This window comes from Hylobates moloch, unplaced genomic scaffold, assembly GCF_009828535.3.
Source record: "Hylobates moloch isolate HMO894 unplaced genomic scaffold, HMol_V3 SCAFFOLD_3, whole genome shotgun sequence".
Lineage (NCBI taxonomy): Eukaryota > Metazoa > Chordata > Mammalia > Primates > Hylobatidae > Hylobates > Hylobates moloch.
Window position 1 is genome coordinate 139,117,902 of NW_026652278.1, and position 18,828 is coordinate 139,136,729.

Here is an 18,828-nt window from a genome sequence, read left to right on the forward strand (position 1 = left end):
CACCTACATGCCTCAAGAGAGAAACCTGGAGCTTAGAAAACCCAGATCTTTTATGATGGGTAAAGCCCACTCTTTGAGAGGGAGAGAGAGAGGAGAGAGATACATGCTTTAGGGCTCAGTTCTGTCTTGGAGCCCAGGTTGAGGAAAAGTTGTTTGTCCTTTGCTTATGGGCTGCCATTCTAAAATGCCTCGTGTTCCTTCAAAATGTTTTAAATAAAATAAGGGAAAGAGAATATCAGAAATTCTCTTTTAAAACTAATACTTTCCTCTACCGTTTTTTAAGAAAATGTAGGTATTACATTTTAAATAATATTTTAAAAATCTTTTGATTCTTATTAAAAAGGTACCCAAAGTTTGGAAGGTAGGAGATGATTACATAACGAAGCTCACGTTTACATTTTTTTTTTTTTTGGCCTTCCAAAAAATATGGACAGTTTGCTTTTGGGAGACACTGTGAAACGTGGCATCATCTGATGTGTACTGGCTTTAGATGTGAACCCATTACATGACTTAAGTATATTTACTCACTTGCCTTACCTTATCCTTCCTGGCCGACAAGCCTCTGAAAAGTTTCCTCTATCCAAGCAGCTACTCTGCTGGTTCCCAAACCTTGTTTGGCTGCACAGGTCTCCTTCTTTCACAGGCTTCCAGTTGTCCACACATCTTATTGCCTCATCTCCATAGAGACTGTCTCCAGCCTTGCACGTTGCCCCGTCTTGTGAATATTCCAGCTCACAGTGTGTCTGCCCTTGTGTAGTTCTGAAATCAAAGGAGTTACCTAGTAGAGGCTTCTGAGACACACCCAGGAAATCACATGCAGAAACTTAAGTCTACATGGGAAGTCTGGGAGGTAATCTTGGTGAACCGGTTAGTGCTAGATCACGTAGCGCATGTGTTAAACAGCAACAGAAAGATGACAAAAAAAACAAAAAAGATGAATGTGGAGAACTTGACCCTGGACAAGGACTGCTGATTCTGTGTTCCTGTTTTGGGATGAGATGGAGAAAGCCACGGTGTGGGACAGGCAGGCCCTTCTGTTTTGTGTCTGTCATTACAGTGGTTCTTTCACTTTCTAAAAACCGAGGGGTATTTTCCCTTTACACACACGCACGCACATGCACATGCACACCAAAACACGGAGGATTGCTGATTCTGTGTTCCTGTTTTGGGATGAGATGGAGAAAGCCAGGGTGCGGGACAGGCGGGCCTTTCTGTTTTGTATCTGTCATTACAGTGGTTCTTTCACTTTCTAAAAACCGAGGGGTATTTTCCCTAAACACACACACCCACCTACCTACGGGTGTTTTCACGGAGGTTTTCTTCTTTTTCTTTTAAAGAAAGATGTGAAGATTAAGCAGACAATACCTATAAAATTTATGCTCTTTATTTTTCAAGGGCCACATAAGTATAGTCACATAGTTACTTTATCTTCTTCCTGTAACTGTCCTCCCTCTAGGCAGATGGATGGCAGTCATTGACGATTTATGACTCTGAAGAGCTGATGGGGGGTGTCGCAAAACATCTCATCTTCCTCCATCGACACCTCCAAGCACCTTGAATAATTGCTGGGAGATAACTTGGCAATTGTTTGGCCAACTGTGGCCTTAATTCCCTGCCAGGGCTTCACTCACACCTACCTATCCTTTCCATTCCTGATTAGTAAGACAACATTCAGCGTTCCTTTTCTGCTGAAAAAACGGAGTGACTTTTGTGACTGGTGATATGGATCCACTTTAAGATTTATAAGGTATCTTGCCTTGGGATAAAATAGATTTTATGACTCCCAGATGAATGGCTGGATAGGGGAATTGTAAATAAGCTCTTCAAAGACTAATTTTTTTTTTAAATGACCCCCTTTTTTTCCTGACCAAAGCATAGAAAAGCTTCTGTGTATTAAATACCTACCAAGTCAATTATGCACCAGATTTGTAAAATCCAGTTTTGGTTTTAGAGCTTTCTAATTTGGTTGCTCAGATGTTGGCTGATGGCTCCATGTCCCCGCCACTCTGCCTGGCTTCGTGAGATCTGGAAAAAGAGTTAAAGATCTTCCTGTGGAGGCAAGAGAAATACTTGAAGCCATCAGAGAACAACCAGTATCAACGTGCCCTTTCATTTACTGGTGTCGCAGGCCTTCAGGGAAGGTGTATGGGTTAGAGAGGCCACAGGAGGAGTACTGGGGGAGGTGGAACTGGAGCTGAGCCAAGGGAGGGCAAGATTAGAGCAGGGCGGGAGCTTGAGAGGAAAGGCAAAGCTTGAAGCAGAGGTGGGCGTGCCAGGAAGCAGAGCTGTGGCAGACAGGGGAGGCTGCCAGGGCGGGGTGGCTCCTGGTAGGCGGGCAGGTGGAGGAGCATTGTATATGGGGAGACAGGTGGGTAAACTTGGCCCTAGATTGCTGAGTGTCGCCGTGTTGGAGGATTGCACCTAGGGGCTGGCCAGGAGACCATGCTGGTACTGAAGAACACGGTGCTAGTTCTCCGGCAGGGGAAACAATCTAAGAGCATGCTGAGGAGTGCGGAAGCCTCGGGAAACTGCTCGTGGAAACTGGTGTACTGGTTTAGCAGAAGACGGGGGATCTGAGGTGAAGAGCACCTGGGTGCCGCAGACAGGGAACACGTGCGTGTTCAAAATGTCACTGAATGAAACGAGACACTTCTCAAGGGAATGTCATAAAGCATAATCGCCTCCAGTTCTGAGGTCACTGAAGAGTAATTCAGATTAACACGCATCAACTATTTGAACTCTCCCTCTGTGCTTAGAGGCCATTCCAGGTGTCTGTTCACTGACCTGTTTACATTAACTTTAAAAAAAATGGAAATATTAAGAAATGCTCTGGTTACCAAAAGTTTTTGCTGTTCATTGGTTTCTAAGTCTTTGGCCCTCTCTAGAGGAAGCCTGAATCCAGTGGCATTTTCTTCTGAATTGCCACACGTGTAGGAGCAGGTGAAAGATCTTTAAATATTTAACTGATCTTTTGCAGCTGCCGATCATGTGCCTGATGCCAGATTCCTGTGGTTTTCCTTATAATTAGAAAAAGTGAATACCTTGAATGTCCCACTACTCCTTTGATCAATTAGATTCTGGTTTTCTAATTAGTGAACTCATAGGGTGCTAGTAGGTTGGACAGATTGGAGAACCTGGAGAAGGACAGGAAGGCAGCTTGAGTTTGGGGTTGTGGCTGGTTTCTGGGTTGTTGGTATCAGTAGTTGGGGCTGCAGCCCCGGCAGGATGCAGAGAGGACTCTGTCCCTACTGGTCAGGCGTGATAGGGGAATTAGCAACCTAGTTATCTGGGATTGGGATGTCGTGCATTTGGTGTTCTGTGGCCTTTCTGCTATTAATCCTGTCGTTCAAACTCCTACCCTTAGCCCATGCCAGACCCGATCGTCTATGGTCCAGTGGCTTAACCCACAGTCTCCAACCACAACAAGCTCCAACCCAGCTGTGACACCTCTTTCACACGGGTCGTCCCCTTTCCCCTTTTCTCCTCCTGCTACTGTAGCGGACAAGCCACCTGAAAGGTACGTGGTTTGGAGTGGAATGTGGAATACGGTGGGGGCTTGATGAACCTGAGCAGGTTCTTGTGTTCTCTGCTGGCAAGAGCTTGCCCAGATACCCCCAGCATCCCGGACTTCATGGACAGCACTTACCACCTTGTATCAGGGCCGTGCCTCACCCAGTTCAGTAGCAACGACGTTCTTTGGGGAATTTGCCTTACATGAGACCTGCTTGAGCTTACTCTGTCTTTGTGGTGCTGGTTGTGCATTTATGAAGAAGTTCTTATTTTGGAAGAACTTCTTGCTCATGACTATAAAGCACATTCTTTGTTTTAAAGGTAGGCAGGCTGGCACTGGAAACATTCGCTTCCATGGCATCCAATGGCCAAGTCCATAGAGGACAGAGCTGCTGGCCTCCAGCAGGCTCTTCCACCTGTAGTGGCTCAGGTGCTTCTTCCTGTCAGTGGCTTCCCCCACATCAGTGAGGCGAGGCGTTTCCTTTGGATTTGATTAGACTGGCTAAAAGCATGGTTTCCATCCTTTCCACGCACGGACACAGAGGTTGCTTTAACAAATGGTGAGAAGCTGGGCCTGGTGTGCCTTTCTTGGGGTGGAGGCAGGGTGTAAATACAGAAGACTCAGGCAAGAGCAACAAGCCCCTTCCAGAGCGGTGGCCACCCGGGGTGGATCTGGGCCGGTGGTTTCTCACCTGTGGAGTGTGGATGTGCCGCCTCCCTCTGCCGGCTGGCCGTGTGTCTCCAGGTGCGTGTGCTTTTCCTAATAGACCAACTGAAGTGCTTGGAGATAAACATGTCCTGTGGTTCTAACAGTGCTGAATGGTAGGAAAGGGCATCCCACCAGGTAGGGAGGAGAATTAGGGGAAGTGGTTCAGTGACAGCTCCTCAGAGAGGCTCCCTGAGGAAAGGCTTGAATTTGAAACCCATCATTTACTTGAAAATCAAGTACTGTTCTTAGCCTGATGTTCACTTCCACGTTAATTTCTTTTTCGGGAGGAGTTGCCCTACTGGTGACATCAGTGAGATTTGGGGAAGGGGGGTTGGGGGGTGAGGTTTCTCTCTGTTTTCCACATTTTCATTGGTGTCTTTTGTATTCTCTTTCTTTTCAGCATCAGCAGTCGGAAGGCTCGAGCCGTGTATCCGTGTGAAGCAGAACACAGCTCGGAATTATCTTTTGAAATAGGAGCAATTTTTGAGGATGGTAAGTGTTAGTGGGAGCTTCATCTATTAATCCTGTCTGCAGGATTAATCAGTCTGCAGCACGGAGTGAGCAGTCAGCGATGGTGCTGTTGTCGGGAGGGCGAGTCTCCCCCTTGATGCTTTGGACTGGATTAAGCTGCTGTGTTCGGCTCCCAGACCCCAGTGCCAGGGGCCTGTCGTTGATGGCTGGAATGCCACTGTGCTCTCCTCTTGATTACTCTCCGACCCGTCTCATCTTGTGGGTCTTCATTCAGGTCATCTCTCTCCTGACGGGAAGAAGCTAGTGTCACTTGGACTTAGGAAATATTTCTGATTTGCACACTTTATTTTCTTTGTTCTCCCAGAGTTGCTAACCAAGTCCTTTAAATGCTTCAGGTTTACCAACTCTGAGTCAACAGAGGATACTACTGTCCTTCAAAATTTTTGATTTCTATTTCTCTTACCATTTTTGTGCTTTACATTTTTGCTGATTTGAACAGTGTGTGAGTCTCCAGATTCGGGTATTGACTTTGCATACTGAAACAAGGGTGTAGCTATTGAGGATTTAATATTCATACACAAGCATTTAGGAGCTATGCCTGGTTAAATATTTCAAAAAGTTCTCTTACGGCTCAGTGTCTTTTTTCTCCTGCTCTTGCTTTCTTCCCTCCCCAGTCCTGCTCATTATGAAATGCATTGGTTGCTGTGGAAACTGTGATGTCGTGTGTGGGTGGAGCTCCTCAGAAGAGTTCCAGGGAAGCAGTAGGAACCTTAGATGCTTGGAATGGAATGGGTGATTATCCAGAATGTTTGGGATATGTGGAATGTGTCAACACGAGGCACAGTGGTGTACTGTCAGTAATGCAGCATTTGCTGACGATTGTTTTTTAGAAAGCAAGTTGCCTCATTTAGAATAGATTTCTATATGCGTGTGATATGTACTCTTCAGAGACAGAGACTCCTGGTAGTGTCAGAAAACAAACAACAACAACAAAACCCCACATGGAACAGAATTAGACTTTGTGGAGAAATTTTGTTCTTGGAATAGAAGCAAGATCATTCCTCCATCACCATAACATACATGCAGTTTTGCCAAGAGAATGTGGAACGTAGCTGCCCTGCCCCAGGCCTGTCTCATGTCAGCACACCATATGGCTGAGGGGAGGCTGCGGTGGTAGTATTGAAACCCACTCATCTGAGAAATGTGATGAATTTTTATTTTGTGTGACTGGATTTGTTTAGAAGACTCTGAACTCCCTCCTGCAGTATGGTTTGTGAGATAGTTACCTTGGTAGAAGGTGTATCTACTAGGATACCTTAGGCTGCAGGTAACAAAATTTGACACAACTGGTTGAATCAATCATGAAGATGGATTAAAATCAGGTGCAGTGGTGCACACCTGTTGTGCCAGCTACTGCAGAGGCTGAGGCAGGAGGATCACTTGTGCCCAGGAGTTCGAGGCCAGCCTGGGTAACACAGTGAGACCCCATCTCAAAAAAAAAAAAAAAAAAAAAAAAGAGTTGGGGGGGGATTAGTTTACACAATAGTAAGTTTGGAAGTAGGGAGCTCTAATTTTAATTCATAGTCTCAAAGATGTTATCAAAGACCAAAGTATTTCCATCTCTCTGCGGAACTGCTCTCTGCTGGTGGACCTGGGCCTCTGTCTGGTTTCGCTGGCGGGAGCGAGATGGCTGCCACAGTTCCATGTATCATGGCCACACTCTGGCGGAAGGAGGTGTCTCATCCTTGTGTTCCTTTAAGAATGAGAAAACTTTTCCAGGAATTTCTTCCTAGTTTACCCATCCTCACATCCCAGTTTGCAGAACTGAGTCACATGCTTACCCTAAATCCATCATTTGCAAGGATTTAGACCAATCAGAATCACACAGGGTATAGGATACCTGCTGTGGGCACACAGCCATGTGAATGAGGGTCAGTGCCTAAAGCCAATGCAGATCTGCCAGTTGGATAAAAGGGGACAGGCTGGTAGGCGTCTGACCCAGGAGACTTATGTTCTCCAGGTCTAAAGTCCCAAGATGACTTGGAGTCTTCCTAAAAAGAAAGTGTGCATGTACACACGTACACATACATAGTCACACATTTGTACATGTGTACAGACATGTGCACACAAATACCAGTGTCTCCGTGTGTTTTGGAGGAGGAGAGCCACTGACTGCAGGCAACGTGGATTCTGAACTCTGCAGTTATTTTGTCTGGGCTCACACCATGGCTTTCTTATCTTCCGTGTGACCCGGGATAGGCTCCTTTAGGAATCTGTGCAGCTGATTCTTCATCCTAAGCGGCAGGGATGGCCACAACATTGATGTTGTGTCAAGATAGCATTGGGGCTACTAGAAAAAGAGGGTTCTGGGTTGCTATAGACGTATGGGGGAGAGGCTGCTGACCAAATGCCACACTGGGTACATCGTAGTGTGCCACAGACAAGGCTACGTTTTGAGCCAGTTTGTGTCTCCCTCAGGTTCTTGCTTTGCAGTGCTGGTATCCAGCTCTGTCAGGACTTTGCTGGCCAGGGCACCCCGGGTGTCTCAGGAGCTCCTCATTCTGTCCCTCCCCTAAGGCTGGCTACTTGGAAAATACCTTGTGGATGTGTTGACACCCTCTCCCTACCCAGGGATGTGAGCGTCTGATTTAATGTGAGCTACTTGTCTTGTAGGTGCTGCCCTGATTCTTTTGTAGCAGGGCATATAACAGTGGAAGGTGTTCGGAATCAACAGCATTAGGCTTGCTGCTTAACAGGGACACTTCTTCAAAGGGTACAGTAAGTTTAAAGCCCTTAAGCAGGGTTTATCTGTGTGTGTGTTTGCACCTTACATCTTCTGTGCATAGTTGATCTCTTAGCTAGTTAAAAGCAGGTGCTTGCCCAGAACACATCTAGTGAAGCCCTTCCTTAAATGACTATGGGGTCTTCCTGTCTGACAACTGACACTGAGAAGACAGACTGGCAGGTCATCTGACCACAGCTTCTGTGGAGCCAGGCAGTGCTCCAAGTGGCCACTCTAGACAGCTCAGCCCACAGGAGTACTGCTGGGAATGCTCCCTTTCTGCAGACCAGCAATACTTAGTGCCCTGGAATGCCCAAGACATTTTTCCTGTGTTCACTTACCCATTTGGAGTCTTCCAGCCTCCATAGATGCTCTTGCAGTGCAATTCCTTTTTGTACCTCATACAGGCAACAAAGGAAATCGGTTTATGCCACCCAGTGGCCTTTGGAGAAAACAAACTCAAGGTCAGAGTGACCCCTGGGTGGCCTCGTCAGTAGTTATGCAGTTTGGGATGTGTGCAGCTGTGAGATATCCTGACCTGGAGTGTGGTTGGCACAGGGGTCTTTAGCAATTGTGTAGTTCCATGACTGTCCTTGTTCTTTGCTCTTACTGCGTGGGCCTGGACTTAGGTTATGAGTTCCAATTCTAGGTGGAAGATGTGTTTCTCTAGTAGACTCACTAATGCCTAGCTGTTTCTCTGGGGCAATGCCTCCCAACCCCCCGCCCCTCGACCCTCGGGAGAGGGCTGTGTTTGTAAGGTCTCAGGGCAGGGACGTTCCTGTGATGGCCAGAGGGACCTTTCCCTTTTCTCTGGGCCTGGGGAATCCTGGAAATAGGTTTTGCTGGTGACCACCAGCCAGTCCTGCTGTCTTTCCAGACAGGTGCGCTCCAGTCAGATGGGCAGTGGTTGCCTCCCCAGGGGCAGGGTTGTGAGGGGTGCTGAGGCAGGTGGTTTCCAGGAGTGACCCCACGTGGCGGCAGCAGCAGCAGCGGGGCTACTTTCCTGGCTGTCCCAGGCTCTTTGTCAACATCCACATGTAGATGTGGGGGAGCAGGTGTGGCCCAAATTAATCCTTAAAAGCCCCTGGTGATTAAACTTTAAAGGTCTCAGATAGACACAGAATAATCCCTGGAAAACAATTTGGCATTATCTTGGAAAGTTGATCACATATAGATCCCACAGCCCAGTGATGTGGTTGCCAGATAGATTCCTAGCACAGGGGAATCTGAGGAAAAAATATTGAGTGAAAACATAAGTTCCAGATGACTATGCGCTGCTGACTTATGTGCTTCTGGTTAAGCTCACACATATGCAAAACAAATAGGGTATTATTAGGGATATGTGCTTGTGTGACAAAACTGAATTTTACCCATAGCCATGGTAAGATAATGAGAAACACAACATTCAAGCTACTGGTCGCCTCGGGGTGGGAGATAGGACAGAGCCCAGGACGCAGCCTCCCTGTGGGTCCTCTGGCAGTTGTGAAGTTGACTGTGGGTTCCTGGCACTCACCGTGTGATGATGACACTTCAGTGATTTCAGTACTTGTCACATACACTGTCTACGTTATGCTGAAAACTGAGTTGGTGGAAGGGTCCTGCCTCTCTTTGGTGCTACTTGGGGTCCCCGCCTCACACCTGTCTTGTTCCCTGTGTTGTGGTCTAAAGGCTGTGAGGACACCGTGGCTGAAGCAGAGTGAGGCTCCTGGACTGAGACCTGCAGCCACAGGGAGGGTGCGTGGGAAATGACAGACACTGAGGCTGCCATGTTCTCGACCCGTAAGAATGGAAAAGCAGAGCCCTGTTGTCCGCGTAGACACTGCTCAGGGGAGGAGTGGTGTGGTAAACTAGGGGAGGAGCCCCAGATGGGTATTTTGGGGTTCGATGCTACTGGGAGAGGTCAGATCTTCAGAGAGGGAGGGAGAGCCTGCCAGCCTTATCTGCAGCTGCGAAACCACTTTTCCTGTGCTTGGGGATGCCTTGCTGTTGGTGTCCAGACCCTTCTAGCCCACCCTGCCCACCGCTCGGCCGGGTCCACTTCCAAGGCTCTTGGATGTTACAGGATCCCCCTTGGTCGCCTCTGTAAAGCAGTGACATCTCTCTCCCTGCTGGCTTCTGCCTTCCAGGGAGGGGAGGGCTGGGGAGGTGGTGAATGGGGTTGTGGAGGCGTCTCTCTGGTTTGTTGGTTGGGGAGGTGCAGGATTCCCGGCCTGGCCTTGGTTTCCCCAATCAAGCCTCCCTTCACCTCCAGCATTGTAGAAAATCACCTTTTTCCTCCTCTGTTCATCCTGTCTTTTATTAATACCGAGTCTGTGCTTGTGCAAGTGTGTGGTATGTATAGGGTAGGAGGAGAAATAGTGAGCATGTGCAGGTGAGACTATATTTGAGACTAACTTACTGCCTCCTCATAGCAGGTCCTGCAAGCTAAGTGCTAGTAACCCCGTGTTGCAGGTAACAGCTGAGTGAGGCCCGGGGTTAACTTCCCAGGTGCACCTAGGTAGCCAGGAGTCTCCTCTAGGGCTCTGACTTTAGCCCTGGGCCCCTTGCCACTCAGGCCCCCACATTGTTACAACCCTGAGGGCCTCTTTTGCATAGAATCCAAAGCTTTTACCTGATGGTGGCTGCACACTAGTAGCACTGCCAGCTGGGGTGTTTGGATGAAGTGAGAAGTCTCTCAAAATCCTGGTATGAAGAACAATGTCAGGGTCAAGGTCAGTGAAGGCATGAAGAAAGTGACTTGCTGCCAGATCACTTTGAGAGCACATCTCTGATTTTGCTTATTCATTCATTACACAGATAATCATGTGTCTGACATGGTGCTAGGTGCTGGGTCTCATGTTATGTATGTTACATGCTCTCATAGTCTGGACTAGTAGAGAATGTCTCAGTGTGTCTTTCCTATATATACACGTACGCATGCACACACGCACACATGTAGGGTGCGTAACTGGGAGCCCCAACCTAGTCTGGAGCCAGGAGAGGAGTCCCGGAAGTGGGGGGATTCTGAAGCTCCTCGTTGAAGCATGAGTAGGTGCTGTCCAGGCATAAAGGCAGGGAAGAGCATTCAGGCCCAAGGGAACAGCTCCACGGAGGCCTTGAAGCCAGAAGCTTGTTGAATGTAAGGAAAGTGCAGGCGGTTAGGGGAATGCAGACAGCCGGAATGTGTTCCTGTTCATCCACGGGAGGGAAGAACAAACAGTTACCTTGTTGCAAAGGACAATTAGAATTGGATTGTCTGTGTCTTCCAAACTGTGGGCAGCTGTACCCTAGAGGACCATGAACTCAATTCGCTGAGTTGCAATTAGCATTCAAAGAATAATACTTTTCTACACAAATCCATGGGGAAAAAAAAATAATAGAATACAGAAAGGAAGGCATTGCATGCACACAGTGAGGGTAAGAGTATTGCTTCATGAAACTTGTGTGTGTTACGATGTGTATGCCTGTACTTGATTTTTGATATGAAATTATTCTTCTGGCTTGTTATCAGAAGCCACCTTCCGAGTTGGTCTGCTGGAGTAGCCCATGCCTCACCTTTCCTTTATGCCATGGCTGCCACACCTGCACCTGACCATGGTTGGCGGTTTGAGCTGGGGCCTGCCCGCAGCTGGGGGGTTATGAAATGCTTCTGTATTGCATTTCTGAACACTGGTGAGGAATGCTTGGACCTGTGCCCTTTGCTGTCCAGGCTGCAGTTTTCTCGTTAAGTATCACGTGAATATTTATGAACAGTCCATTGTGCCAGGCACCGTGCCCAGATGTATAAGGCTCAGGCTGCCTTCAGGAGTTCCCCATCCAGTGTGGGAGTCAGACCAGACTCTCAGAGGAGGAGGCATCCAATCAGGTCTCTGAACAGGAGGAATTACCTGGTGAAGAGGTGGGGGGAAGGCATTCCAGGCAGAAGCCACTGCGCTTGCAAAGGCCTGGAGTTGCAGTTGGGATTTCTCCGGATGATTCACTGCAGCTGACATGCATGATGTGCCAATGGAGTGTGAAGGGCTCCTGGAGGGGCGACTGGGAGCCAGGTGCCCAGGGGCCTGTGTTACAGACCAGTAAGAAGCTTGAGTTTGAGGCTGGGAGTGGTGGCTCACGCTTGTAATCCCAGCACTTTGGGGGGCCAAGGCGAGTGGATCACCTGAGGTCAGGAGTTTAAGAGCAGGCTGGCCAATGTGGTGAAACCCCATCTCTACTAAAAATACAAAAATGAGCCAGGCATGGTGGTGCGTGCCTGTAATCCCAGCTACTCAGGAGACCGAGGCGGGAGAATTGCTTGAACCCGGGAGGCAGAGACTGCAGTGAGCTGAGATAGCGCCACTGCACTCCAGCCTGGGCGACACAGCGAGACTCCCTCTCAGGAAGAAAAAAACAACACCACATAAACAAAAACACAATAAGCTTGAGTTTGACTTTAAGCCGGGGAGTGATGTGATCAGCTCTGTATTCTAGAGAGTTCACTGAGCATGTTTGTGCACAGTGGATTGGAAGGGGCCAGACTCTGGGAACTAGGACACTAGTTAGGAGGCTGCTTTGGGATTGTGTAGATGAGGATTGTGGTGGCCAGTGCAGGGAGGCAGAGCCTGTCAATGACCCTGGTGCAGACTTTGTGACCCAACATCCCAGAAGTGGCCCCTGTTCTCTACTGGCCACTCCCTGGTTGAGCTTTTAAGTGAACACCCAGGAGGCAAGTACTTGGGGGCATTTTGTAAAAGTGATTTTTCTCTTCCTTTTCAGTACAAACCTCCAGGGAACCTGGCTGGCTAGAAGGGACTCTGAACGGCAAGAGGGGGCTGATTCCACAGAACTACGTCAAGCTGCTGTAGCTCCTGGCCTGAGAGCCCCTGCTGACCCTGGCACCCAGGGACCTGCCTGGGGGCAGAGAGCTGTCTTCCTTCTCCGAGGCTCTGGGCTGCACCCACAGGTACCTCCACACTTGGGAGTTACCATCATCACAATCAGCCTTGGGGGCGGGGGAGGGGTGGGCAGAGATGGGACGCACCACACAGAACTGTGATTGTGGATCAGGAGGGGAATGTCAGGATTCGCAAAATGGACTTTTCATTTGTCAAGTATCGGGACTTGTGATTTTTAATTATCCAGCATATAGAATGAGAGGGAGGGCAGCCTTCTGCCACCTGTGTCACCTCCACTGGCAGTCACGCCACCAGAGCCACCCTGGCTCCCTCTCCTCCCTGAGCACCTGCTGCTGCAATTTTAAAGGGAACTGTACTACTCACAGTGATAGGTTTGCAGAGTGCGTGCTTGGCTGTGGCAGCCTTGCTTGGAGAGGCTGCTGCTGGTGCAGGGGAGATGGTCTCAAGCCAGAGGGAAGCAGAGATGCGCTTCTCAAGCCTGCCCTTCCTAGATGGCCACCTGCGGGACCCCACACTCACTGTACTGGCAGCGTGCACTGGCGTATTTGTAACAGGCTTCTCGGTGCTCCTCACCCGTGTGCTGTTTTCCAAACACCATCTTTTTGCCTCAAGGCCTCTCTGTAAATGAAATAAACTGTAATTTACTATTTGATTTGTCTGTCCTAATGTGGGGAAGCGGTCGTGGAAGTCATTGCCCCATCTTGATTTATGAATTGGCAGCCTACTATGGGGACTCGTCTCTCTCTGCTGTTGGCATGCTCACAGGTGGAATCTGTTAGTGGGGAGCCTGGAGTATTCGGAGTGGGGTGTGTTCCTGGGGGCAGCGGCAGCCTCTGATGTGTGCAATCCTGGAAGGGCATTCACACCTCCTCCAGTGGCTGCACAGGCCTCTCTACCCTGGTGTCTGCAGGACCTGCAGCAGGGCTGGGGCTTTGGCCCTGGGTGGTTTGTGTGAGCTGTCTCAGTGCCCTGGGACCAGCCCTCCTACCAGCACCATTGTACACCCCTCTCCCACACCACCCAGCATGCCTCTGCCTTCCAGGCCTCCCTGCTAATCTCTCCATCTGGATTAATTTCAGCGTGGAGGGAGGAGAGGGAGGCAGAGCAGACCTTCCCAGAGGAGCCTTCACCCTTGATTGACCCTGCCCTGCCCCGTGATGATGGCCACCCCCAGCATGGGCAAGCCTTGCTCTGATGCTTCCTCATTCTCCTGCACCTCCAAGCCACAGGTGCAACAACCTCTTGGGGAAGAGGGGACTTGCCTTGGAATGTGGGGCTTAGTTTTAGTGGCCCCAGGATTCTGAAGCCAGCCCCATGCCCCAGAGGCTGCTCTGGGGCAGGCGTGTCTTTCCAAGCATCCCCATGGGAGGTTCCTGGACCTGTCAGACTTTTCTCAAGCATTTATCAAAGGACGGATGTGTCTGTTGCCTCATCCCCAGATGAACTGACTCAAGAGCTTGCCAGTTAACAGCTTGGAAGTCACCTCATGTGGATCACGTGAGGGTGTGGAGTTTGGGAGTTGTATGTGTATGGGGAAATGTGCTTCTTGAAAAGTGTCCGTACTGTAAATAAAAATAAGGACAATTTCGATGCAACATAATTTAAAATAATCACGGGCCCAGTGAAGAGCATTGAGACCGCAGAGGAGCCCAGGGCCACCTTACCACAAGCGGGTCTGAGGCCTGGGCAGGGGCTGGCTTGGCCCTAGGGCTGGGGCAGCAGCATAACCTTCAGTAGCCTGTTTTCTGAGTTGTCATTGCCGCCCCGACTCATTGCTTGGGATGTAGAAGGGAAACCTGACTCGTGAGAAGAGGTTGCTGGCATATTCCACTTCTGTGAGAGCCCCTCTGCAGGAAAAGGCAAACCTGTGGGCAGCTAGAGCAGACTCAGGTTAGTGTTGGGAGTGGCTTCCTGGCAGAGTCCTAATTGGTGTATTCCCAGGGGCCATTAAAAATCTCCCTGCACCAGGCCTTGACTGATTTGTTTGCTTGCCGGAGATTCCTATTGTTAACAGTGAGATGCACCCAACCAGCCATTCCCCTCAAAGTGCTTTTACCACCACTTAAATCACCACCAAGTCTGGCTATCTGTGTGACCTTGGGCAAGAATGGTCACCCCCAAGATTCTGTTCCAGCCTCCTAAAAATAAAATGATACTGAGAGGTTTGGGGTTGAAATGACCTAATAGAAGCAGTGCGCCCAGTATGTGGGGAGGGCTTGGCTAACAGGAACTGCTGTTTCTGTTTTTCTTACTCCTATGAATAAGAATAGCAGTATCTTGCATCTTTGTTATCAGGGACCTCTGTGTTCCTTAGGATGATGGGGTGACAAGTAGTGAAGTTCCACAGCTGTGCCCTGTGGAAGCTCCTGTAGCCTTAAGAGCTGAAGACCCTGCCTGTGACTCTCTGGGGAACAGTGAGGTAGTGCCAGAGGGGAGCAGGAGTGTTTCTGTCTGAGAATGTGACACATGCACCACAGTGTGGCCAGGACTGCCAAGGCCTCTCTGGTCAGGGAGCTTACCCCTGGATATGGGCCAGGGTGTACTGAGGAATGGGATCAGGAGGTGTTTTTCTTACTTTGGTGGATCATCTTCCTTCCCCTAGAAGGGGAGTGGAATATGTTTTGCTGTTTTAGCCGGATGGGTGTGGCTGCTCTGCTGAGGCTGCCTGGCCTTCCCTCAGCCCCACCTTGCTCAGCTCCTGCAGCACCAACTGCGGCTGCCTAGACCAGGTCCATAGCCTGTGTTCATTCAGAGGCAGTATGGTGGTTTGGGGCAAAAAAGAGCACTTGGGCTATGTGTTTCTTGTTGGCACTGGGGCTGCAGGGCTTGCATCTGACGGTGCCACCCACAGGGCCTTCCCTGGTATTCCCTGTGCCTATAAAGGAGATGCCAGGTGAGAACATAGCCAAAGGACTTGTAAGGGCTGCAACCCCACTCTCCTTCCTTTGTAGAAGCAGCCATACCTGCAGTTGGGGGTATGGAAGGGAAAAGCAATGGGTGTCCATGCCAGAGATGGATGTCTAACTCATTCTTTCCTTACAGTGACTGCACAAGCCAGGAGATATTAGCCCACTTTATGGATGAGAAAATGGAAAAGAGCACTTGCTTCCTCAGGTTCAATAAGCTAGTCACATGTTCTTTCTGCTGTGCCATCTTGTCCTTAGGGCCATGCTGTTATGAGTTGAATTGTTTCCCACTCCCCAAATTCATATGTTGAAGTCCTTAACCCCCAGTCCCTCAGAATGTGATGTCATCCGGAAAGAGAATCTTTGCAGATGTTGCTAGTTAAGCTGAGCACAGTAGGGTTGGCCTTAATCCGATATGACTGATGTCCTTAAAACAAGGGGAAATTTGGACACTGAGACAGACTCGCATAGAAGAAAGATGACATGAAGAGAAACAGGGAGAAGACAGCCATCTACAAGCCAAAGGCAGAGGCCTGGAATAGACCCTTCTCTCTCAGCCCTCACTGAAGGAACCCTGTTGACGCCTCCATCTTGGACTTCCAGCCTCCAGAACTGGGAGAAAATTCATTCCTGTTTAAGGTGCCCAGTTTGTGGTCCTTTTTTTACAGTAGCTCTACGAACGTAATACAGTGGTGAAAAGTACGTGTCGCATTACAAACAAGCTGTTTTGAAATCCTATTTTTGCTATTTTATATCTTGGTGACCTCCGGTAAGTTGACCTTTTTATGGTTCTGTTTGTGTCTGTGAAATGGAAAGAGGAGAAGCAACCTGTGGGATGTGACAGTTAAATGAGAGTGAATGTCCTGTGCTGGATGGGCGCATGGTAGGAAGTGGGGTTTAGTAAATGGAGAGGACCGGAGAAGGCAAGGCAGCAGGACACTGTGGTGGTTTCTGTCCCCCTTCTCATCTCTAAATCGCCACCTGCTTCCTGCCAGCATCTCTTCTCCAAAAGCCATTTCGTGCTCTTGTCCTTTGCCAACATTGCTCAGCCTCTGTCCTCCTTCCCAACACCACTCCAGGCTCCTGCTCTCTTGAGCTTGCCTTTGTTCCCATTCACTTCCAGACTGGGCATCTTCTCACCTTCTTAGGGGTTCTCCCTTCCAGTCTCTCAAAGCCAGTTCTGGTTACCCCTTCACTGGCCAGATGTTTTCCATAACTTCTTGAATCTTCTTGAGCCACGTAGTTTTCCTCTGTCCACTCTGAGGATGCTATTCCAGGAGTGTGTCCTCAAACAGCTCTCCCGCTCCTAGTTCTGCAAATGTCTTCTCAGTTGCTTGTCAGCACTCTTCCTCCTTGACTGGCCTGAGCAGTAATTTATTGCTGCCTCATTTGGGCAGCCCAGCTCATTCTAACACTTAAATGTCTAGCTAAAAGTATCTCAATCTACTGGTTAGAAGAATACCTTGGAAAACACTTTCTATCTGAAGATCAACTTGATTGGAAAGACTTCTATTTTTGGCCCAACAAGAGACCTGCACTTTAAATTTGGGCAGTGAATGTGTGGCAGCTCAGGGCCATGCACTGGTGTCTGGATTTCTTCTTCCTTGTGGAGTTTAGCAACTAACGAAACACTGCAAGGTGGAGCAGCTCCCATGCCGGGAGCAGCAGGATCAGACCCAGCCAGGCCAATTTTCACAGGTGCTGCTATCCACCCTCGGTCAGGCTGGCTCAGTGCATGGAGATCCATATAAACGGGTTTTTCAGACTAGGGAAAACTTGGAAACCACTGTCTTGGCAACATACATGCTGCAGCAAAGTATCTGAATAACTACTAGTGTGGTAGACATTTAAAGATCCTGATCTTTCACCCCTCCCCAAACCCATGCCCTTTTGTGGAGTCCTTTCAGACTGACTCAGGGCTTGACCTCACAAGTTGCTTCGGCCAGTGGGATAGGAGCAAACTTGATTCAGTCAGAGGCATGGAAAGTGTTATATGCCTTTCCAGGGTCTTCTTTAGAGCCCTGGCTTTGCCATGAAAATAAACCCAGGCTAGCTTGCTGGAGGATGAGAGGCCACATGGAGCAGCGCCACTGCAGACCAGACAGCTGCAGGCTGACCACAGATATACAAACAGTCCCAGCTCAGCCGAGCCTGGCTCAGGTCAGCACACCCCAGCCTGCTTCCCCCAGCCGACTCATAGACTCATGAGAAATACTAAATGGTGATTGATCTAAACCGGTAAGTTTTGGGATGTTTTGTTATACAGCAGCAGCTGCCTGCCTGCCACTTTGCCCCATTGTTCACTTTGCTTTGGACAGTCTGGGTCCATGATCAATGTTGAGATCGTGCCTTACCCAGTCCCAGTGTTGTTTGGGAAGCTACTGTTTTATTTCCAAGAAAATTGCTACAGTAGCAACTGGCTGACTTGAAATTAAAGTGCCAGAGATACTTGTAATCAAGTCATTTTAATCTGTGTACATTTGCAGAGTTGATAAAAAGTGTTAGAGCTGATTTGTACATAAAGGGACAATGTTTTCTATTTGCTTGGAGGGAATTCAGCATGCAGAAGCAAACAAGCCTCTAAATACATAGGCATCACCAGGCATAATTTTTTTTTTTTTAACTGCTCTGGCATATAGTGGCTGGCTGTTTCAGTGGCAGACACACAGTTCTTAGCTAATGATTCCTAACTGTGGGCTGAATTCTTTGGGCCTGAGAGCACTTCTAGAGATTGTTAGAAATAGTCACACTTGACCCAAGAATGAGTCTGTTCAATTCAAAAAGGGCACCCCCTTTAGCCAAGGGTGCACATTGTAGGGGCCTCTTGCCAGCTTTGGGTGGGTTCCCAGCCCAAGATGGCTTTTGTTTCAAGTTAGGGGCTCTCTGTGAAAAGCCCTGTTCCCTAATAGGTCAAATTTCTGAAGTTTTTAAATCTAAAATTGCACTTATAGTATTTTACACACCAAAAGTTTGTGCTCCCAATTTTCTTCCTGTGCTGTGGTTCAGTGGGTATGCTGTGTTCCAGAAATGGATCTGTTGTGTTTCACAAAGCTGAGTTTTACTATCAAATAGTCTTCTCTTGCTGAAAGCAAATAATTTGAATAATCAACAGTTGAGTAACACACTAAAAATGTACTGTACTTGAATTTATCTTGTGGGAAATGTTTTCTATTTAAAAACCAGCTGGTGATTGCTTACTGCTCCTTTGTGGCCCATATTAATGAGTGGAATCCAGGGGACAAGCCTGCAGAAATGTCAGAAGCATCATGGCCAATGGGGAGCTGAGTTTCTTGATGGCGCAAGGGTCCTGGGGGATGATAGGGTGAGACCATGTAGAGGAAGAACTTTGCAGTCAGATGGGGGCTCCACTCACATTGGTCTCAAATTCTGAAGAGTAGGTTTTCAAGTGGTTGTGAAGATAAATGAGGCAATGTATATATAGGGTTTAGCAACTACATGGCAATAGTTATCCAATGGTTACAGAGTATTTTAATGAACCATATATCAAAAGTATTAAAAACAAGGTCTCTAATCAGTCCCCAAAGAGTAGAATTAACATGTGGCTAACATAGGACTCTT

General features: G+C 48.5%; 1 protein-coding gene and 1 long non-coding RNA gene across 3 annotated transcripts in view; one reads left to right on the forward strand and one right to left on the reverse strand.

Annotated features, from left to right (window-relative positions):
* ARHGAP10 (Rho GTPase activating protein 10) overlaps positions 1-12,990 on the forward strand; it is a 344,518-nt gene extending 331,528 nt beyond the window's left edge. The window contains exons 21-24 of one of the 2 annotated variants that reach the window (XR_009212922.1): positions 3,365-3,517; positions 4,620-4,711; positions 12,204-12,390; positions 12,709-12,730. Coding sequence is in view for 1 of the 2 variants with exons in the window: in XM_032148067.2 (XP_032003958.1) it covers positions 3,365-3,517; positions 4,620-4,711; positions 12,204-12,292 (334 nt within the window). In the remaining variant the exon portion in view is untranslated. Of the gene's footprint in view, positions 1-3,364; positions 3,518-4,619; positions 4,712-12,203 lie in introns of both variants that reach the window. The other variant, XM_032148067.2, reaches the window with a different exon arrangement.
* Positions 710-5,341, reverse strand: LOC131383134 (uncharacterized). Its single transcript, XR_009212923.1, has 3 exons — positions 5,154-5,341; positions 4,203-4,976; positions 710-759 (listed from the first exon to the last, which is right to left on the reverse strand). It is a non-coding gene; the product is annotated as an uncharacterized LOC131383134 (long non-coding RNA).
* Positions 12,991-18,828: the final 5,838 nt, after the last annotated feature.